Below are 19982 nucleotides of genomic sequence, written 5' to 3' on the forward strand. Positions count from 1 at the left end.
CGTTTGAAACGCATATACAACAGCTGAGGAGAGGTGATTTGCCTAATTATATTACGATGTTAACGCACGCGATAACAAAGTGTTAACGCATGCGTTTTGTTAACGCATGCGTTAACATTGCGTTTACAAACGTAAACGGTAATGTAATTAGGCAAATTACCTCACATCAGCTGTTGTATATGCGTTTCAAACGCAATGAAAATGCAACCAAAACGCAACGTGTGAACGCGCCCTAAAAATTCTGCTGTATAGGAAACATTCTGGATGAGATGCAATAGTTGGTACGTGTTAAGATGACACATCTGCGCTCCATGTCCTTATTGTAGTCTGTTAAATTGTATTCAACATTTTGGAAGACTTAAATACAGAGAATTAGATTTTGTAGTTTGGATCTACAGCAGAAATTGTATGTAAGTTGGGACAGGTAAGTGTAAGGCTACATTCACACCTTGTGTTTTTGGACACGTTCAGTGTATACACCAGTAAAGCTCCCAGTGTATATACTGAATGTGTTCATAGACATATACTAGCAGGTGGCGGGATCCTTTTTGACTTCATCTGCTCAGTATACACCACGTCCAGCAGGAGCAGGGAGGATACTTACTGGGGACAGATGCCACTGTACAGCCTCCATCCCTGGCCCCTGCTGAGCGTACACCTCAGAGTTTTTCCTTAGTGATATACCTGTCTATATAAGGACTCTGGCGTCACTTGAGAATGGATTTTAGTTCCTCCTCCCACTTTCTGGGGGTAGGATCCAAACAGGGGACGTATCTCACCTTTGTAAGGTTTGGCGTGAATCCTCCCAATGTATCGTTAAAATGAGGTATGAATGCAGCCTGACAAAACCTAGGCATGTGTAGCTGAAGTATAATATTATACCTGACCGTTATAGGTCTTGTATTCTGCCGGCTCTACCTCTAATTCTCAGTTGTCTCAGTGCTGGAGATTGGGCGCTATGATGTCTCCCAGACACTGCACACAGAAAGTTCCTTTCTTACATAGAAGCATCAGCAGGATCCTATAGGACATTATAGAGAAGTACTGATGTGAATAAATAACTTGGGGTGAGATAGAAAACTTACTATAAGCTGCAAAAACTTCTGTTTATGGCTCACAACCCTCTATCTTTCTGTGAAAAAGGAACATTTAGGATTATAGAGAAGGACTGACCTGTACTGATGTGAATAAATAACTTGGGGTGAGATAGAAAACTTACCATTAGCTGAAAAAAATTCTGTTTATGGCTCACAACTCTCTCAGAAATAGGAACATATAGGAGAATAGAGAAGGATAGAAAACTTACTGTCATCCCTAGCAGCCCATATTTGCTTTATAGGCATTAGCAATGGTCCTATATGATCCCGCAGGTAAATAATATTACGACAGGAGATAATTGTAAGTTTTCAGCCTATTCTCTCTAACTTAGAAGCATCAGCAGGATCATATAATAAAGAAGTACTGAGGTTAGAAGGTGAATAAAGCACTTGAGGAAAGAAACTTACCATTATCTGCAGCAGCCTGTCTGTAATTATGTCTCCCTCTGCACGTTCTACCTACACCATGTGACCAAGTGTCTGCCAACAGGCTGAGAACAGAGCACAGACACTGAAGCAGCATCCAATAAATTTAATACAATAATAGAAACCACTCATATATTCCGAATCACATAAAAAAGGCACTTTTTTTTGGTGCAAAATTGCAACATTCGGTTAGGTTCGGAAAAACCAAAGAATGATAAACTGTGCGTGAAGAATACTAAAAAAAAAAAAGCTTAAATATCCCCCAAACTACTACACCACCTGCCAAGGGCTAATGCAGCGGGATGGGCCATTCAAGTGCAAGCAGGATATAATTTATAACATCTACTATTTCCAGAGCCGGTAGAATCCCAGGGCGATCGCCAGGCAGGTGAATACAGAAGCTGCGGGAGGAAAGGAAATGGTTAAAAAATGCTGAATTATTGCAAAGTCGATAATGTGAATATAAGAAGACTCTGATATAGAACGGCGTCTGTGCACTATTAGGGGGATTCGGAGAATCTGTAATAGAAGAAACCCCCATATTCGCACGTTTGGAGAGGTCCACTTACGGTTCCAGTGGTGGCTCCCTGTTCCAGACGGACCGATAGAACCAATGCCACATTCATGGTGCACATAACCACTGAGCCAGCCCCTGGCCTCAGAAGTCACATGTCATATAGTTAACTATGACCGATGAGACCAGGGATTGGCTCAGTAATCAGGTACACAATGATCATGGAGCTGTGTACTCCCCTCCCAGCAAAATAGTATCACATTCATGGTGCACATAACCACTGAGCCAGCCCCTGGCCTCAGAAGTCACATGCCATATAGTCAGCTATGACCGATGACACCAGGGATTGGCTCAGTAATCAGGTACACACTGATCATGGAGCTGTGTACTCCCCTCCCAGCAAAATAGTATGGAATATCACATTCATGGTGCACATAACCACTGAGCCAATCCCTGGCCTCAGAAGTCACTTGCCATATAGTCAGCTATGACCGATGAGAGCAGGAATTGGTTCAGTAATCAGGTACACAATAATCATGGACCAGTGATGGAGAATTGCCCCTGTAACCATGTAGAATCCTCCCAGCAAGTGAGTGCAGGACATGACATTCCCTGGACTCAGAAGTCATGCGACATTTCGTTAGATATGATGGATGAGACCAGGGATTGGCTCAGTGGTCAGGTACACAGTGTTCATGGACCGGTGATGGAGCCGTGTACTCCTTTCCCAGCAAGTGAGCATGGGTTATCACATTCACTGTGCATGTGGCCACTGAGCCAATCTGTGGCCTAAGACGTTGCATGCCATTAAGTCAAACGTGACGGATGAGATCAAAGATTGGCTCAGTAATCAGGCACACAATGAACAAGCCATCCAACGGCATAAGATTAGGATGTGTATCTAGCATCACGATCACTCAGTGGTCACATCCTGTTCAGGGATTTGCACATTGGTAGAGCTGTGCCCCCTCCCCTTATTAGGAGGGTGGCAGGCTCCACCCTAAACCTCCCGTGTTACTCACCGGCCAGGAAGCGGATGGTGTCCAGTTTATGAGACTCCATGAGGGTCTTAAGAGACGCGATATCGATATCAATCTTCTTATTGATTTCAGTAATAGCGCCATCAGTGGTGACATTCTGCAGGTGATAGTAGAGGTGTGATAATTAGTACCTTACCTATAGGAGACTGCGCTGTATACTCACATACAAGCCCCATACATGTAGTGTATATAGTGCCGCCACCAATACTGACATCACACCACTACTTATAATAATATAATGGGTGCGACATCCACTTCTATACATGATGAGGCTCAGCCTGCAGCTCACATCACACATTCACTTCACCTTCTTGTGGAAATCAGTGCTCGCCTCCATCAGCTTCTTCTCTTGTTCTGTGAACTGAAATAGAAGATTAGCACATGAAGGAAGTCCCTGTCCTGTCCCCCCAAGTGTCAGCGTGTCCCTGTCCTGTCCCCCCAAGTGTCAGCGTGTCCCTGTCCTGTCCCCCAAGTGTCAGCGTGTCCCTGTCCTGTCCCCCAAGTGTCAGCGTGTCCCTGTCCTGTCCCCCCAAGTGTCAGCGTGTCCCTGTCCTGTCCCCCAAGTGTCAGCGTGTCCCTGTCCTGTCCCCCCAAGTGTCAGCGTGTCCCTGTCCTGTCCCCCAAGTGTCAGCGTGTCCCTGTCCTGTCCCCCAAGTGTCAGCGTGCCCCTGTCCTGTCCCCCAAGTGTCAGCGTGCCCCTGTCCTGTCCCCCAAGTGTCAGCGTGTCCCTGTCCTGTCCCCCCAAGTGTCAGCGTGTCCCTGTCCTGACCCCCCAAGTGTTAGCGTGTCCCTGTCCTGTCCCCCCAAGTGTCAGCGTGTCCCTGTCCTGTCCCCCCAAGTGTCAGCGTGTCCCTATCCTGCCCCCCCAAGTGTCAGCGTGTCCCTGTCCTGTCCCCCCAAGTGTCAGCGTGTCCCTATCCTGCCCCCCCAAGTGTCAGCGTGTCCCTATCCTGCCCCCCCAAGTGTCAGCGTGCCCCTGTCCTGTCCCCCCAAGTGTCAGCGTGTCCCTGTCCTGTCCCCCCAAGTGTCAGCGTGTCTCTGTCCTGTCCCCCAAGTGTCAGCGTGTCCCTGTCCTGTCCCCCAAGTGTCAGCGTGTCCCTGTCCTGTATCCCCCAAGTGTCAGCGTGTCCCTGTCCTGTCCCCCAAGTGTCAGCCTGTCCCTGTCCTGTCCCCCAAGTGTCAGCGTGCCCCTGTCCTGTCCCCCCAAGTGTCAGCGTGTCCCTGTCCTGTCCCCCCAAGTGTCAGCGTGTCTCTGTCCTGTCCCCCCAAGTGTCAGCGTGTCCCTGTCCTGTCCCCCAAGTGTCATTGTGTCCCTGTCCTGTCCCCCAAGTGTCAGCGTGTCCCTGTCCTGTCCCCCAAGTGTCAGCGTGTCCCTGTCCTGTCCCCCAAGTGTCAGCGTGTCCCTGTCCCCCAAGTATAGGCATGTCCCTGTCCTGTCCCCCAAGTGTCAGCGTGTCCCTGTCCTGTCCCCCAAGTGTCAGCGTGTCCCTGTCCTGTCCCCCAAGTGTCAGCGTGTCCCTGTCCCCCAAGTATCGGCATGTCCCTGTCCTGTCCCCCATGTGTCAGCGTGTCCCTGTCCTGTCCCCCAAGTGTCAGCGTGTCCCTGTCCTGTCCCCCAAGTGTCAGCGTTTCCCTGTCCTGTCCCCCAAGTGTCAGCGTGTCCCTGTCCCCCAAGTATCGGCATGTCCCTGTCCTGTCCCCCAAGTGTCAGCATGTCCCTGTCCTGTCCCCCAAGTGTCAGCGTGTCCCTGTCCCCCAAGTATCGGCATGTCCCTGTCCTGTCCCCCATGTGTCAGCGTGTCCCTGTCCTGTCCCCCAAGTGTCAGCGTGTCCCTGTCCTGTCCCCCAAGTGTCAGCGTGTCCCTGTCCTGTCCCCCAAGTGTCAGCGTGTCCCTGTCCCCCAAGTATAGGCATGTCCCTGTCCTGTCCCCCAAGTGTCAGCGTGTCCCTGTCCTGTCCCCCAAGTGTCAGCGTGTCCCTGTCCTGTCCCCCAAGTGTCAGCGTGTCCCTGTCCTGTCCCCCAAGTGTCAGCGTGTCCCTGTCCCCCAAGTATCGGCATGTCCCTGTCCTGTCCCCCATGTGTCAGCGTGTCCCTGTCCTGTCCCCCAAGTGTCAGCGTGTCCCTGTCCCCCAAGTATCGGCATGTCCCTGTCCTGTCCCCCAAGTGTCAGCGTGTCCCTGTCCTGTCTCCCAAGTGTCAGCGTGTCCCTGTCCTGTCCCCCAAGTGTCAGCGTTTCCCTGTCCTGTCCCCCAAGTGTCAGCGTGTCCCTGTCCCCCAAGTATCGGCATGTCCCTGTCCTGTCCCCCAAGTGTCAGCATGTCCCTGTCCTGTCCCCCAAGTGTCAGCGTGTCCCTGTCCCCCAAGTATCGGCATGTCCCTGTCCTGTCCCCCATGTGTCAGCGTGTCCCTGTCCTGTCCCCCAAGTGTCAGCGTGTCCCTGTCCCCCAAGTATTGGCGTGTCCCTGTCCCCCAAGTGTCAGCGTGTCCTGTCCCCCAAGTATCGGCATGTCCCTGTCCCCCATGTGTCAGCATTGTCTCCATATAGTCCTCCAGGATCTGCAGCCTCTGTAGACTATCCCCAGGCTGTCACTTCCGTGTTGTCCAGCAGGGGGCAGCAGAGCTCTTCTGTAGGGTGTGCTGGGCTCTTACCATATCGGTCAGGCGGCTCCTCTCCAGGTTGATGTCCAGCTTGGTGTCTGCACGGATCTGGTTAGTTTCGTTCTGTACAAGATGAAGATACGGAGAGTCAATTCTGCAGTCCACAAACTCCAGATCTACAAAATAAGTAAGTGATCCACGACAGAGACCAACCATGTGTTCACCCCTTGGATTATTCACACCATACATGTTTAATGACACATGACTGCACGATTCTGCTAGTAAAACAGAAATACTTTCCTAAAAACTTGTCCCTGAACAGGTCCAGTCCCAGGGTCTCTGCTGTACTGAAAAGATCCAGTCCAAAAGCCCCTGCTGTATTAAAGAGATCGAACCCCCCGCCTCCCCAGGGTCCCTGCTGTACTGAAGAGATCCAGCCCTAGAGTCCCTGCTGTACTGAAGAGATCCAGCCCCCCCCCCCCCCCCCCGGGTCCCTTCTGTACTGAAGAGATCCAGCCCCAGAGTCCCTGCTGTACTGAGCAGATCCAGCCCCAGAGTCCCTGCTGTACTGAGCAGATCCAGCCCCAGAGTCCCTGCTGTACTGAGCAGATCCAGCCCCAGAGTCCCTGCTGTACTGAAGAGATCCAGCCCCAGAGTCCCTGCTGTACTGAGCAGATCCAGCCCCAGAGTCCCTGCTGTACTGAGCAGATCCAGCCCCAGAGTCCCTGCTGTACTGAAGAGATCCAGCCCCAGAGTCCCTGCTGTACTGAAGAGATCCAGCCCCAGAGTCCCTGCTGTACTGAGCAGATCCAGCCCCAGAGTCCCTGCTGTACTGAGCAGATCCAGCCCCAGAGTCCCTGCTGTACTGAGCAGATCCAGCCCCAGAGTCCCTGCTGTACTGAAGAGATCCAGCCCCAGAGTCCCTGCTGTACTGAGCAGATCCAGCCCCAGAGTCCCTGCTGTACTGAGCAGATCCAGCCCCAGAGTCCCTGCTGTACTGAGCAGATCCAGCCCCAGAGTCCCTGCTGTACTGAGCAGATCCAGCCCCAGAGTCCCTGCTGTACTGAGCAGATCCAGCCCCAGAGTCCCTGCTGTACTGAGCAGATCCAGCCCCAGAGTCCCTGCTGTACTGAGCAGATCCAGCCCCAGAGTCCCTGCTGTACTGAGCAGATCCAGCCCCAGAGTCCCTGCTGTACTGAGCAGATCCAGCCCCAGAGTCCCTGCTGTACTGAGCAGATCCAGCCCCAGAGTCCCTGCTGTACTGAGCAGATCCAGCCCTAGAACCACTGTGTACACAGGTGATCCAGTAAAGTGTCCTGAGTGTCCCTATCCTGAGGGAAAGATCACCTGACCCGGAGGCACTCGTGGCTCTCATCTATATGGAGGATACTTCTTTACAAAAAATAATCGACCCAGTCAAGTTGAAAGCTGCATTTTATAAAGCATAGAATATAAGGTGTGAATACTGTTCTATTCCGTCACTTACCTGCAGATGCTGCCGGACGTGACCGATCTCAATCTTCATTCTCTAGTATGAAAGCAAAGAGAGACTGAATACATTTCTACCCCGGGCACCTGGAATAAGTATGTGCCCCTCTATATACTCACACTGCTGTGCTCCAAGCTCTCTGCATTGCTCCACAGTAGCCTCCCTCTGCTCTGAGTGACATCCCGAGTATCTAACCAAAAGCCTGTCACAGATTTACTCAGAGCGTCTGGGGAGCAGGTCGATGCTAAGAGCACAGCAGTGTGAGGACACGTCCCCAGTGCACAATCCTGGAATATAAATCCATACGTCACAGTCCTGCTGCTACTATCAACATGCACAAAGGTCTGATTACACATCTCTCCAGGGATAATACCTTGTCTTCATGTTATCACCCCAATCTGCTACTGACATGCTCCATTGACCCCAAGGCGAGGGCTACAGGAACACTTCTTCATGACATCCCTGCCCTCACCTATTACACCCTATTACTTCTCCCAATATAGACCCAGTGACCCCACAGGGAGGAATTTGGGGAATAGTCTTGATGTTATTCCTGTTACTGTTATGCGTACATTCATCTACAACTCTTGGGAGGATATGAAGGAACTTTTTGTCACGGTATCACCACTCTTACGGTCTACTCCCTATCCCTAAGAGAATTAACATGAACTTTCTTCATCTTATTACATTTCTTAAAAACCTCAGCCTGTTATTACCATCTTCTCCCATATACAGCCCCAAAAAGGGGAATACAGGAGCCTCTCTTCAAGTTATCACCCTTTTTTCGTCTCCACTTCAAGCCTCCAACAATCTCTGTGGGGGAGGAGGGGGATACAGGAACTTTTCTGTATGTTATCACCCCTCTAACCAATCACAATCAGTTACTTGTATGTCTCCACCAACATCTGTTGAGGGGTGGGTTACAGGAACTTTTCTTCATGTTATCACCCCTCTTACCAAGCTCAGGCTATTTCATTGATCTCTCACCCTACACGGCTTACGGTAAAGTCAGATAAGGGAACAGGGACTTTTCTCCATGTTATTACCCATGAGCCACCACATTTGAAGGGTTTCTTTTATTCTGATCCTAACATATAATCAGGACTTTTTCTTACATTTGTCATACCTCATTCTCTGCCCTTAAGGTGGAAAATTCGCTTTTCTCCAGAATCACCATGTCCTTCCGTATGGAGTCCAGGTGCGCCATGATCTGCTGGAGGGTGATTTCCTGAAGAGAATACAAGCACATGAGGAGCAAACCCCATCAGGCCCCGCCCATAAGGACTCGTATCAATGGGTGGTCGTACTTGTTGATCAGTAGACTCCGCCTACTGGACTCATATGCTCAAAGACTTTGAGAAATTTTTGCAACTCTCAGTAAATCGTGTAGTTATCTAATCAATTCCTGCCCTGTAACCTGGTCCCACCCATATGATTGGTCCATTTGAAATTTAAAGTGACTGTTTAAGCCTCTGATTGGACAGGCTGTGAAATAGTTACTTACACTCCATACTGTGCGACTCTTCAAGACCAACACTGTCAGATAATGTGCAGGGGGGTGTGGACGCTTACTGCCCCCACCGTATAGGTTTGGTTTAGGACGGCTCCCAAGAGTGTAGTTTAAGTGACCCCCGTCCACCCATTTACCCCCTGTACATGAATCTAGATTTGGCTACAGCAGGATCGCAAAGTAACTCCCCCCCTTCGACGCAGGTGGCAGCTGAACTGGATGAAGAGTAGTCAGGAGCAAGGTGAGGTCAGGGCAGGGGAAATTGTAGCAAAGTCAAGAGAGGACATAGGTCACAGGTAGATATTACCTTTAATGACCAGGGTCTCTAAGGATTAGCTTGGGGGGCAGAATTCCAGAATTGCCCATTTAACTTTTGTCAGCAACTTTACAGTTACTGTTTAGTTTTAGCATAGCTGGAAAAAGCTTTTGACAACAATTCCAAACATACCTATATCACGCTGCTGGCTTCTCCCTAGCCTTAGATACAGCCTGGTATATGTATCAGTCTTATAAAATCATGGTTGTGAAATCAACGAAGGTTGGTTGTGAATCTTCCTGGTTGTGACATCAGTGAAGGGCACTGAGGCCAGAGCATTGAGGGCATTCCTATGAATCAGGACAGCATGTTTGTAATTGGATGACCTGAATCACATGACTATGTCATCACTCAAGGTCCTGTTTTCTTCCACTCCTTTCTTACTGTCCCTCCTAGTGATGGGAATTACGGCTCTTCTTAGTGAGCTGGCTGATCAGGCTCAGCTCACCAAGAAGAGCAGGCACTTCTGGCTCCTGAACGGTTCCCTATTAAGTTTATAATAGGGAGCCGCAGGCCAGTCAGTCACACCACACCACTTTTCACCCAATTGTATCAGGTTAAAGGGGGCGTGGTGAGCAGATTGGGGGTGGGGTTAAGTGAGCCATCATCATTCCGGCTCATTCGCGATCGATACATCAATAGCCCCACCCAACAAGCCTACTCTTGTCTCCTGCTGTCCTGTACGGATTCCCATGGTTACCAGCAAGCCAGAAGGAAGCAGACAAGGTAAAACCTCTGCTAGCAGGTAAACACCTGCTGATTGCGCATATAAGTAAATTAGAGAATTGCTCATTCTTGCTAAGTGCAGAGTTAGGTAAAATTTTTATACTTTAGAGTTGTACTTTAAATATACGGTAAGTTGTCTAGAATGCCGGCACCAGAAGGAAGAAAACTGGAGCGCCTATGGCCACGGCGAGGAGAGTGTAACCTTACACTATTCCCATTCACTGCACTAACATTAGTGTCTGACTACCACTCCCTCCATACTGCCACTAATTAACCCTCTACTCAAACAAACTCAGCTCTGCTACATCTGCAGCAGCTCCTTAATACTTCAGAAGCTGAGCAAAGTCACGCGCAGACTATGGACACTGAATATCTTCACGGATGTCACTCCTGCCATCTGCTAATCGCTGAGGATCGATACCTGACACAAGATCAGCGCGGAGGATGAGGATATTGATCGAGACGCTCAGGGTCAGAGTAACTTATCCCTGATCCTGCTTAACCTCTTCACAGACTGTGATGCATGAATATAGCCAGTCACTACCTTCTAGATGTCTGTATATGATGGAGGTGGACTCTATGGGATCAGTCACAGATCAGATGGCAGGTGACAGTAATATAGAGTGGGGGGAGGGGGGATGTGCTCCTCACCCCTCCCCTCTTCATAGCGAGCTGAGCAGCCACACAGCAAAATTCGGACAGGAACAGGTCCTAACTTTTTCGGCATTGCTGAACAGCTTCAACATGGTGCGGTAAGACCTGATGCGCTCCCCACAACGTGCGCGTGCATAATAAACTAGTAGCCATTGTTGCAGACAACTCACAGTTGCCATTTTAAGACATTTGAAAGGAGCCTCAGACTGTGCAGGAGCATCCCCCCCCCCTCCCACTGTCCACGAGCACTTCCCCCCTTCCACTGTCCACTAGCACTCCCCCCCCCCCCCATGGTGCAGGAGCACTCCCTCCCCCCTCCCAAGGTGCAGGAGCACTCCCTCCCCCCTCCCACGGTGCAGGAGCACTCCCTCCCCCCTCCCACGGTGCAGGAGCACTCCCTCCACCCTCCCACGGTGCAGGAGCACTTCCCCCCCCCCTTCCAATGTTGAAGATTACAGGAGCCTAAAAGGAAGGGAAATTGTTGAGGGAGCATCAGGAAATGGAAACAGTGCAACAGCCTGTGAAGCTGCAGAAGGGAGGGGCTCTTGTAACACCCCCAAAGCCCTTCTGGCTCAGTAGCATGATTTTAAAAGTTGATTTTAGAAGGAAGGAGGCCATGGATAACACATTTGAGAAGATTACCACAGGCACGGTGCCTGGATCTATGAGTAAGTGTCCCGGGTTTATCATTATGGATTTTGAGGGTAGATTTTATTTAAAGAGCCATAATGTATTCAGTCCTGTGTGGTCTGTGTTTTCTTACCCAACACAGAAATAGTAAATTTTTTTATCATGCGATGGATGTGTGATGGACGCACAAATAAAATGACAGATTCCATTATAGCGCGATCATAAAATATCAGAATGTGCGAGGATTAATCATGAGCCGCTGACAAATAAAAAGCCGGAAATTTGTCACATAAATTTGATGCGACGTTCAATCTGTTTATACGGGACATCGTCTGATAGAGGCGGAAACTGGAACACAGAGACGCCATCAATGTTTATTCTATGTCTTATCAACCATAAAGGATTCACGAGGTTTAAAGGAGCCGCAAAAAGAAGTAGGAAGGAAGAATCTATAATACTGCCCCCTATGTACAAGAATATAACTACTATAATACTGCCCCCTATGTACAAGAATAGAACTACTATAATACTGCCCCCTATGTACAAGAATATAGCGACTGTAATACTGCCCCTATGTACAAGAATATAACTACTATAATACTGCCCCCTATGTACAAGAATATAACTACTATAATACTGCCTCCTATGTACAAGAATATAACTACAATAATACTGCCCCCTATGTACAAGAATATAACTACTATAATACTGCCCCCTATGTACAAGGATATAACTACTATAATACTGCCCCCTATGTACAAGAATATAACTACTATAATACTGCCTCCTATGTACAAGAATATAACTACTATAATACTGCCTCCTATGTACAAGAATATAACTACAATAATACTGCCCCTATGTACAAGAATATAACTACTATAATACTGCCCCCTATGTACAAGAATATAACTACTATAATACTGCCCCCTATGTACAAGAATATACCTACTATAATACTGCCCCTATGTACAAGAATATAACTACTATAATACTGCCCCCTATGTACAAGAATATAACTACTATAATACTGCCCCCTATGTACAAGAATATAACTACTATAATACTGCCCCCTATGTACAAGAATATAACTACTATAATACTGCCCCCTATGTACAAGAATATAACTACTATAATACTGCCTCCTATGTACAAGAATATAACTACAATAATACTGCCCCTATGTACAAGAATATAACTACTATAATACTGCCCCCTAAGTACAAGAATATAACTACTATAATACTGCCCCCTATGTACAAGAATATAACTACTATAATACTGCCCCCTATGTACAAGAATATAACTACTATAATACTGCCCCCTATGTACAAGAATATAACTACTATAATACTGCCCCCTATGTACAAGAATATAGCGACTGTAATACTGCCCCTATGTACAAGAATATAACTACTATAATACTGCCCCCTATGTACAAGAATATAACTACTATAATACTGCCTCCTATGTACAAGAATATAACTACAATAATACTGCCCCCTATGTACAAGAATATAACTACTATAATACTGCCCCCTATGTACAAGGATATAACTACTATAATACTGCCCCCTATGTACAAGAATATAACTACTATAATACTGCCTCCTATGTACAAGAATATAACTACTATAATACTGCCTCCTATGTACAAGAATATAACTACAATAATACTGCCCCTATGTACAAGAATATAACTCCTATAATACTGCCCCCCATGTACAAGAATATAACTACTATAATACAGCCCCCTATGTACAAGAATATAACTACTATAATACCGCCCCCTATGTACAAGAATATAACTACTATAATACTGCCCCTATGTACAAGAATATAACTACTATAATACTGCCCCCTATGTACAGGAATATAACTCCTATAATACTGCCCCATATGTACAAGAATATAACTACTATAATACAGCCCCCTATGTACAAGAATATAACTACTATAATACCGCCCCCTATGTACAAGAATATAACTACTATAATACCGCCCCCTATGTACAAGAATATAACTACTATAATACTGCTCCCTATGTACAAGAATATAACTACTATAATACTGCCCCAAATGTACAAGAATATAACTACTATAATACTGCCCCCTATGTACAAGAATATAACTACTATAATACTGCCCCCTATGTACAGGAATATAACTACTATAATACTACCCCCTATGTACAAGAATATAACTACTATAATACTGCCCCCTATGTACAGGAATATAACTACTATAATACTACCCCCTATGTACAAGAATATAACTACTATAATACTGCCCCCTATGTACAAGAATATAACTACTATAATACTGCCCCTATGTACAAGAATATAACAACTATAATACTGTCCCCTATGTACAAGAATATAACTACTATAATACTGCCCCCTATGTACAAGAATATATCTACTATAATACTGCCCCCTATGTACAAGAAAATAACTACTATAATACTGCCCCCTATGTACAAGAATAAAACTACCCTATGTACAGGGATATAACTACTATAATACTTCCCCCTATGTACAAGAATATAACTACTATAATACTGCTCCCTATGTACAAGAATATAACTACTATAATACTGCCCCCTATGTACAAGAATATAACTACTATAATACTGCTCCCTATGTACAAGAATATAACTACTATAATACTGCCCCCTATGTACAAGAATATAACTACTATAATACTGTCCCCTATGTACAAGAATATAACTACTATAATACTGCCCCCTATGTACAAGAATATAACTACTATAATACTGCCCCCTATGTACAAGAATATACCTACTATAATACTGCCCCTATGTACAAGAATATAACTACTATAATACTGCCCCCTATGTACAAGAATATAACTACTATAATACTGCCCCCTCTGTACAAGAATATAATTACTATAATACTGCCCCCTATGTACAAGAATATAACTACTATAATACTGCCCCCTATGTACAAGAATATAACTACTATAATACTGCCCCCTCTGTACAAGAATATAACTACTATAATACTGCCCCCTCTGTACAAGAATATAACGACTATAATACTGCCCCCTATGTACAGGAATATAACTACTATTATACTGCCCCCTATGTACAGGAATATAACTACTATTATACTGCCCTCTATGTACAAGAATATAACTACTATAATACTGCCCCCTATGTACAGGAATATAACTACTATAATACTGTCCCCTATGTACAAGAATATAACTACTATAATACTGCCCCCTATGTACAAGAATATAACTACTATAATACTGCCCCCTATGTACAAGAATATAACTACTATAATACTGCCCCCTCTGTACAAGAATATAACTACTATAATACTGCCCCCTCTGTACAAGAATATAACGACTATAATACTGCCCCCTATGTACAGGAAATAACTACTATTATACTGCCCTCTATGTACAAGAATATAACTACTATAATACTGCTCCCTATGTACAAGAATATAACTACTATAATACTACCCCCTATGTACAAGAATATAACTACTATAATACTGCTCCCTATGTACAAGAATATAACTACTATAACACTGTCCCCTATGTACAAGAATATAACTACTATAACACTGTCCCCTATGTACAAGAATATAACTACTATAATACAGCCCCCTATGTACAAGAATATAACTACTATAATACCGCCCCCTATGTACAAGAATATAACTACTATAATACTGCCCCTATGTACAAGAATATAACTACTATAATACTGCCCCCTATGTACAGGAATATAACTCCTATAATACTGCCCCATATGTACAAGAATATAACTACTATAATACTGCCCCCTATGTACAGGAATATAACTACTATAATACTGACCTCTATGTACAAGAATATAACTACTATAATACTGCACCTATGTACAAGAATATAACTACTATAATACTGCCCCTATGTACAAGAATATAACTGCTATAATACTACCCCCTATGTACAAGAATATAACTACTATAATACTGCCCCCTATGTACAGGAATATAACTCCTATAATACTGCCCCATATGTACAAGAATATAACTACTATAATACAGCCCCCTATGTACAAGAATATAACTACTATAATACCGCCCCCTATGTACAAGAATATAACTACTATAATACTGCCCCTATGTACAAGAATATAACTACTATAATACTGCCCCCTATGTACAGGAATATAACTCCTATAATACCGCCCCATATGTACAAGAATATAACTACTATAATACAGCCCCCTATGTACAAGAATATAACTACTATAATACCGCCCCCTATGTACAAGAATATAACTACTATAATACCGCCCCCTATGTACAAGAATATAACTACTATAATACTGCTCCCTATGTACAAGAATATAACTACTATAATACTGCCCCAAATGTACAAGAATATAACTACTATAATACTGTCCTCTATGTACAAGACTATAACTACTATAATACTGCCCCCTATGTACAAGAATATAACTACTATAATACTGCCCCCTATGTACAGGAATATAACTACTATAATACTACCCCCTATGTACAAGAATATAACTACTATAATACTGCCCCCTATGTACAAGAAAATAACTACTATAATACTGCCCCTATGTACAAGAATATAACAACTATAATACTGTCCCCTATGTACAAGAATATAACTACTATAATACTGCCCCCTATGTACAAGAATATAACTACTATAATACTGCCCCCTATGTACAAGAAAATAACTACTATAATACTGCCCCCTATGTACAAGAATAAAACTACCCTATGTACAGGGATATAACTACTATAATACTTCCCCCTATGTACAAGAATATAACTACTATAAAACTGCTCCCTATGTACAAGAATATAACTACTATAATACTGCCCCCTATGTACAAGAATATAACTACTATAATACTGCTCCCTATGTACAAGAATATAACTACTATAATACTGCCCCCTATGTACAAGAATATAACTACTATAATACTGTCCCCTATGTACAAGAATATAACTACTATAATACTGCCCCCTATGTACAAGAATATAACTACTATAATACTGCCCCCTATGTACAAGAATATACCTACTATAATACTGCCCCTATGTACAAGAATATAACTACTATAATACTGCCCCCTATGTACAAGAATATAACTACTATAATACTGCCCCCTCTGTACAAGAATATAATTACTATAATACTGCCCCCTATGTACAAGAATATAACTACTATAATACTGCCCCCTATGTACAAGAATATAACTACTATAATACTGCCCCCTCTGTACAAGAATATAACTACTATAATACTGCCCCCTCTGTACAAGAATATAACGACTATAATACTGCCCCCTATGTACAGGAATATAACTACTATTATACTGCCCCCTATGTACAGGAATATAACTACTATTATACTGCCCTCTATGTACAAGAATATAACTACTATAATACTGCCCCCTATGTACAGGAATATAACTACTATAATACTGTCCCCTATGTACAAGAATATAACTACTATAATACTGCCCCCTATGTACAAGAATATAACTACTATAATACTGCCCCCTATGTACAAGAATATAACTACTATAATACTGCCCCCTATGTACAGGAATATAACTACTATAATACTGTTCCCTATGTACAAGAATATAACTACTATAATACTGCCCCCTCTGTACAAGAATATAACGACTATAATACTGCCCCCTATGTACAGGAAATAACTACTATTATACTGCCCTCTATGTACAAGAATATAACTACTATAATACTGCTCCCTATGTACAAGAATATAACTACTATAATACTACCCCCTATGTACAAGAATATAACTACTATAATACTGCTCCCTATGTACAAGAATATAACTACTATAACACTGTCCCCTATGTACAAGAATATAACGACTATAATACTGCCCCCTATGTACAAGAATATAACTACTATAATACTGCCCCCTATGTACAAGAATATAACTACTATAATACTGCCCCCTCTGTACAAGAATATAACTACTATAATACTGCCCACTATGTACAAGAATATAACTACTATAATACTGCCCCCTATGTACAAGAATATAACTACTATAATACTGTCCCCTATGTACAAGAATATAACTACTATAATACTGCCCCCTATGTACAAGAATATAACTACTATAATACTGCCCCCTATGTACAAGAATATACCTACTATAATACTGCCCCTATGTACAAGAATATAACTACTATAATACTGCCCCCTATGTACAAGAATATAACTAATATAATACTGCCCCCTCTGTACAAGAATATAATTACTATAATACTGCCCCCTATGTACAAGAATATAACTACTATAATACTGCCCCCTATGTACAAGAATATAACTACTATAATACTGCCCCCTCTGTACAAGAATATAACTACTATAATACTGCCCCCTCTGTACAAGAATATAACGACTATAATACTGCCCCCTATGTACAGGAATATAACTACTATTATACTGCCCCCTATGTACAGGAATATAACTACTATTATACTGCCCTCTATGTACAAGAATATAACTACTATAATACTGCCCCTATGTAGAAGAATATAACTACTACAGTATAATACTGCCCCCTATGTACAAGAATATAACTACTATAATACTGCCCCCTATTTACAAGAATATAACTACTATAATACTGCCCCCTATGTACAAGAATATAACTACTATAATACTGTCCCCTGTGTACAAGAATATAACTACTATAACACTGTCCCCTATGTACAAGAATATAACTACTATACTACTGCCCCCTATGTACAAGAATATAACTACTATAATACTGCCCCCTATGTACAAGAATATAACTACTATAATACTGCCCCTACGTAGAAGAATATAACTACTACAGTATAATACTGCCCCTATGTACAAGAATATAACTACTATAATGGAAAGGAAAAAAGTGATGTCATCGGCAACAGGCAAATGAAGTAAAAAAATTCATCTTTATTTTCAATACATCGTTTAAAAAGTGATACTTATCACTTTTTAAACGATGTATTGAAAATAAAGATGAATTTTTTTTACTTCATTTGCCTGTTGCCGATGACATCACTTTTTTCCTTTCCATTTCCTCTTGGCCCCCGGGACCGGACCGGGTTTTGCATCGTTGCACGGCATCACCTTCACCACAAGCTGCGAATCAGGTGAGCTGACACCTGAGCCTTTTTTGGCTCTTTCCTCATAACTACTATAATACTGCCCCCTATGTACAAGAATATAACTACTATAATACTGCCCCCTATGTACAAGAATATAACTACTATAATACTGCCCCCTATGTACAAGAATATAACTACTATAATACTGCCCCCTATGTACAAGAATATAACTACTATAATACTGCCCCCTATGTACAGGAATATAACTACTGTAATACTGCCCCTTATGTACAAGAAGATAACTACTATAATACTGCCCCCTATGTACAAGAATATAACTACTATAATACTGCCCCCTATGTACAAGAATATAACTACTATAATACTGCCCCCTATGTACAAGAATATAACTACTATAATACTGCCCCCTATGTACAAGAATATAACTACTATAATACTGCCCCTATGTACAAGAATATAACTACTATAATACTGCCCTCTATGTACAAGAATATAACTACTATAATACTGTCCCCTATGTACAAGAATATAACTACTATAATACTGCCCCCTATGTACAAGAATATAACTACTATAATACTGCCTCCTATGTACAAGAATATAACTACTATAATACTGCCCCCTATGTACAAGAATATAACTGCTATAATACTGCCTTCTATGTACAAGAATATAACTACTATAATACTGCCCCCTATGTACAAGAATATAACTGCTATAATACTGCCTTCTATGTACAAGAATATAACTACTATAATACTGCCCCCTATGTACAAGAATATAACTATTATAATACTGCCCCCTATGTACAAGAATATAACTACTATAATACTGCCTTCTATGTACAAGAATATAACTACTATAATACAGCCCCCTATGTACAAGAATATAACTACTATAATACTGCCCGTATGTACAAGAATATAACTACTATAATACTGCCCCCTATGTACAAGAATATAACCAATAAAATACTGGTCCTTTATTGACAAGAATATAACTACTATAATACTGCCCCCTATGTACAAGAATATAACTACTATAATACTGCCCCCTCTGTACAAGAATATAATTACTATAATACTGCCCCCTATGTACAAGAATATAACTACTATAATACTGCCCCCTATGTACAAGAATATAACTACTATAATACTGCCCCCTCTGTACAAGAATATAACTACTATAATACTGCCCCCTATGTACAAGAATATAACTACTATAATACTGCCCCCTATGTACAAGAATATAACTACTATAATACTGCCCCCTATGTACAAGAATATAACTACTATAATACTGCCCCCTATGTACAAGAATATAACCAATAAAATACTGGTCCTTTATTGACAAGAATAAAAGTACCATTGTAAGGTATAAAAACTTTTACCTAACTCATGACCAAGCAAAAATAAGTAATTCTAAAAACAGAGGTTTTACCTTGTCCCACTGGCTGATCACCATTTGTCATGCTTCCTATAAAACATATAGGACAGCTACAGGCTAAAGGATGTCACAAGCATGAGACTCATCACATGCTTTAGGTTGGCCAATTAGAAACACGTTGTCCTGTTTGATAGGATTGCCCTCAGTGTTCTGGCCTCAGTGCCCTTAGCTGATATCACAACCAGGAAGTGCTGCCGTCAGCATATAAAAACTTTTAGAAAAAGTGATCAAAAGACCGATCAGTCCTCAAAATGGCAGCTATGAAAATGTCATTTTCTGGGGGATCCTCTGTGTAGTCCCAGGGGTTGGGCTATGGTTTGGATGCATTTCAAAAAACAACATGTCTGTGCTGCAGACTGCTCAGCCC

General features: G+C 43.0%; 1 protein-coding gene across 1 annotated transcript in view; it reads right to left on the reverse strand.

Moving 5' to 3' along the window:
• Positions 1–1614: 1614 nt before the first annotated feature.
• Positions 1615–19982, reverse strand: part of CCDC90B (coiled-coil domain containing 90B) — a 32548-nt gene continuing 14180 nt past the window's right edge. The window contains exons 4-9 of the mRNA XM_072134000.1: positions 8292–8393; positions 7163–7204; positions 5728–5799; positions 3385–3438; positions 3060–3174; positions 1615–1924 (exon numbers count right to left, since the gene is read on the reverse strand). Of these exons, the coding sequence (XP_071990101.1) occupies positions 1869–1924; positions 3060–3174; positions 3385–3438; positions 5728–5799; positions 7163–7204; positions 8292–8393 (441 nt within the window). The 3' untranslated portion in view covers positions 1615–1868. The remainder of the gene's footprint in view (positions 1925–3059; positions 3175–3384; positions 3439–5727; positions 5800–7162; positions 7205–8291; positions 8394–19982) is intronic.

Source organism: Engystomops pustulosus, chromosome 2 (assembly GCF_040894005.1).
Source record: "Engystomops pustulosus chromosome 2, aEngPut4.maternal, whole genome shotgun sequence".
NCBI lineage: Eukaryota > Metazoa > Chordata > Amphibia > Anura > Leptodactylidae > Engystomops > Engystomops pustulosus.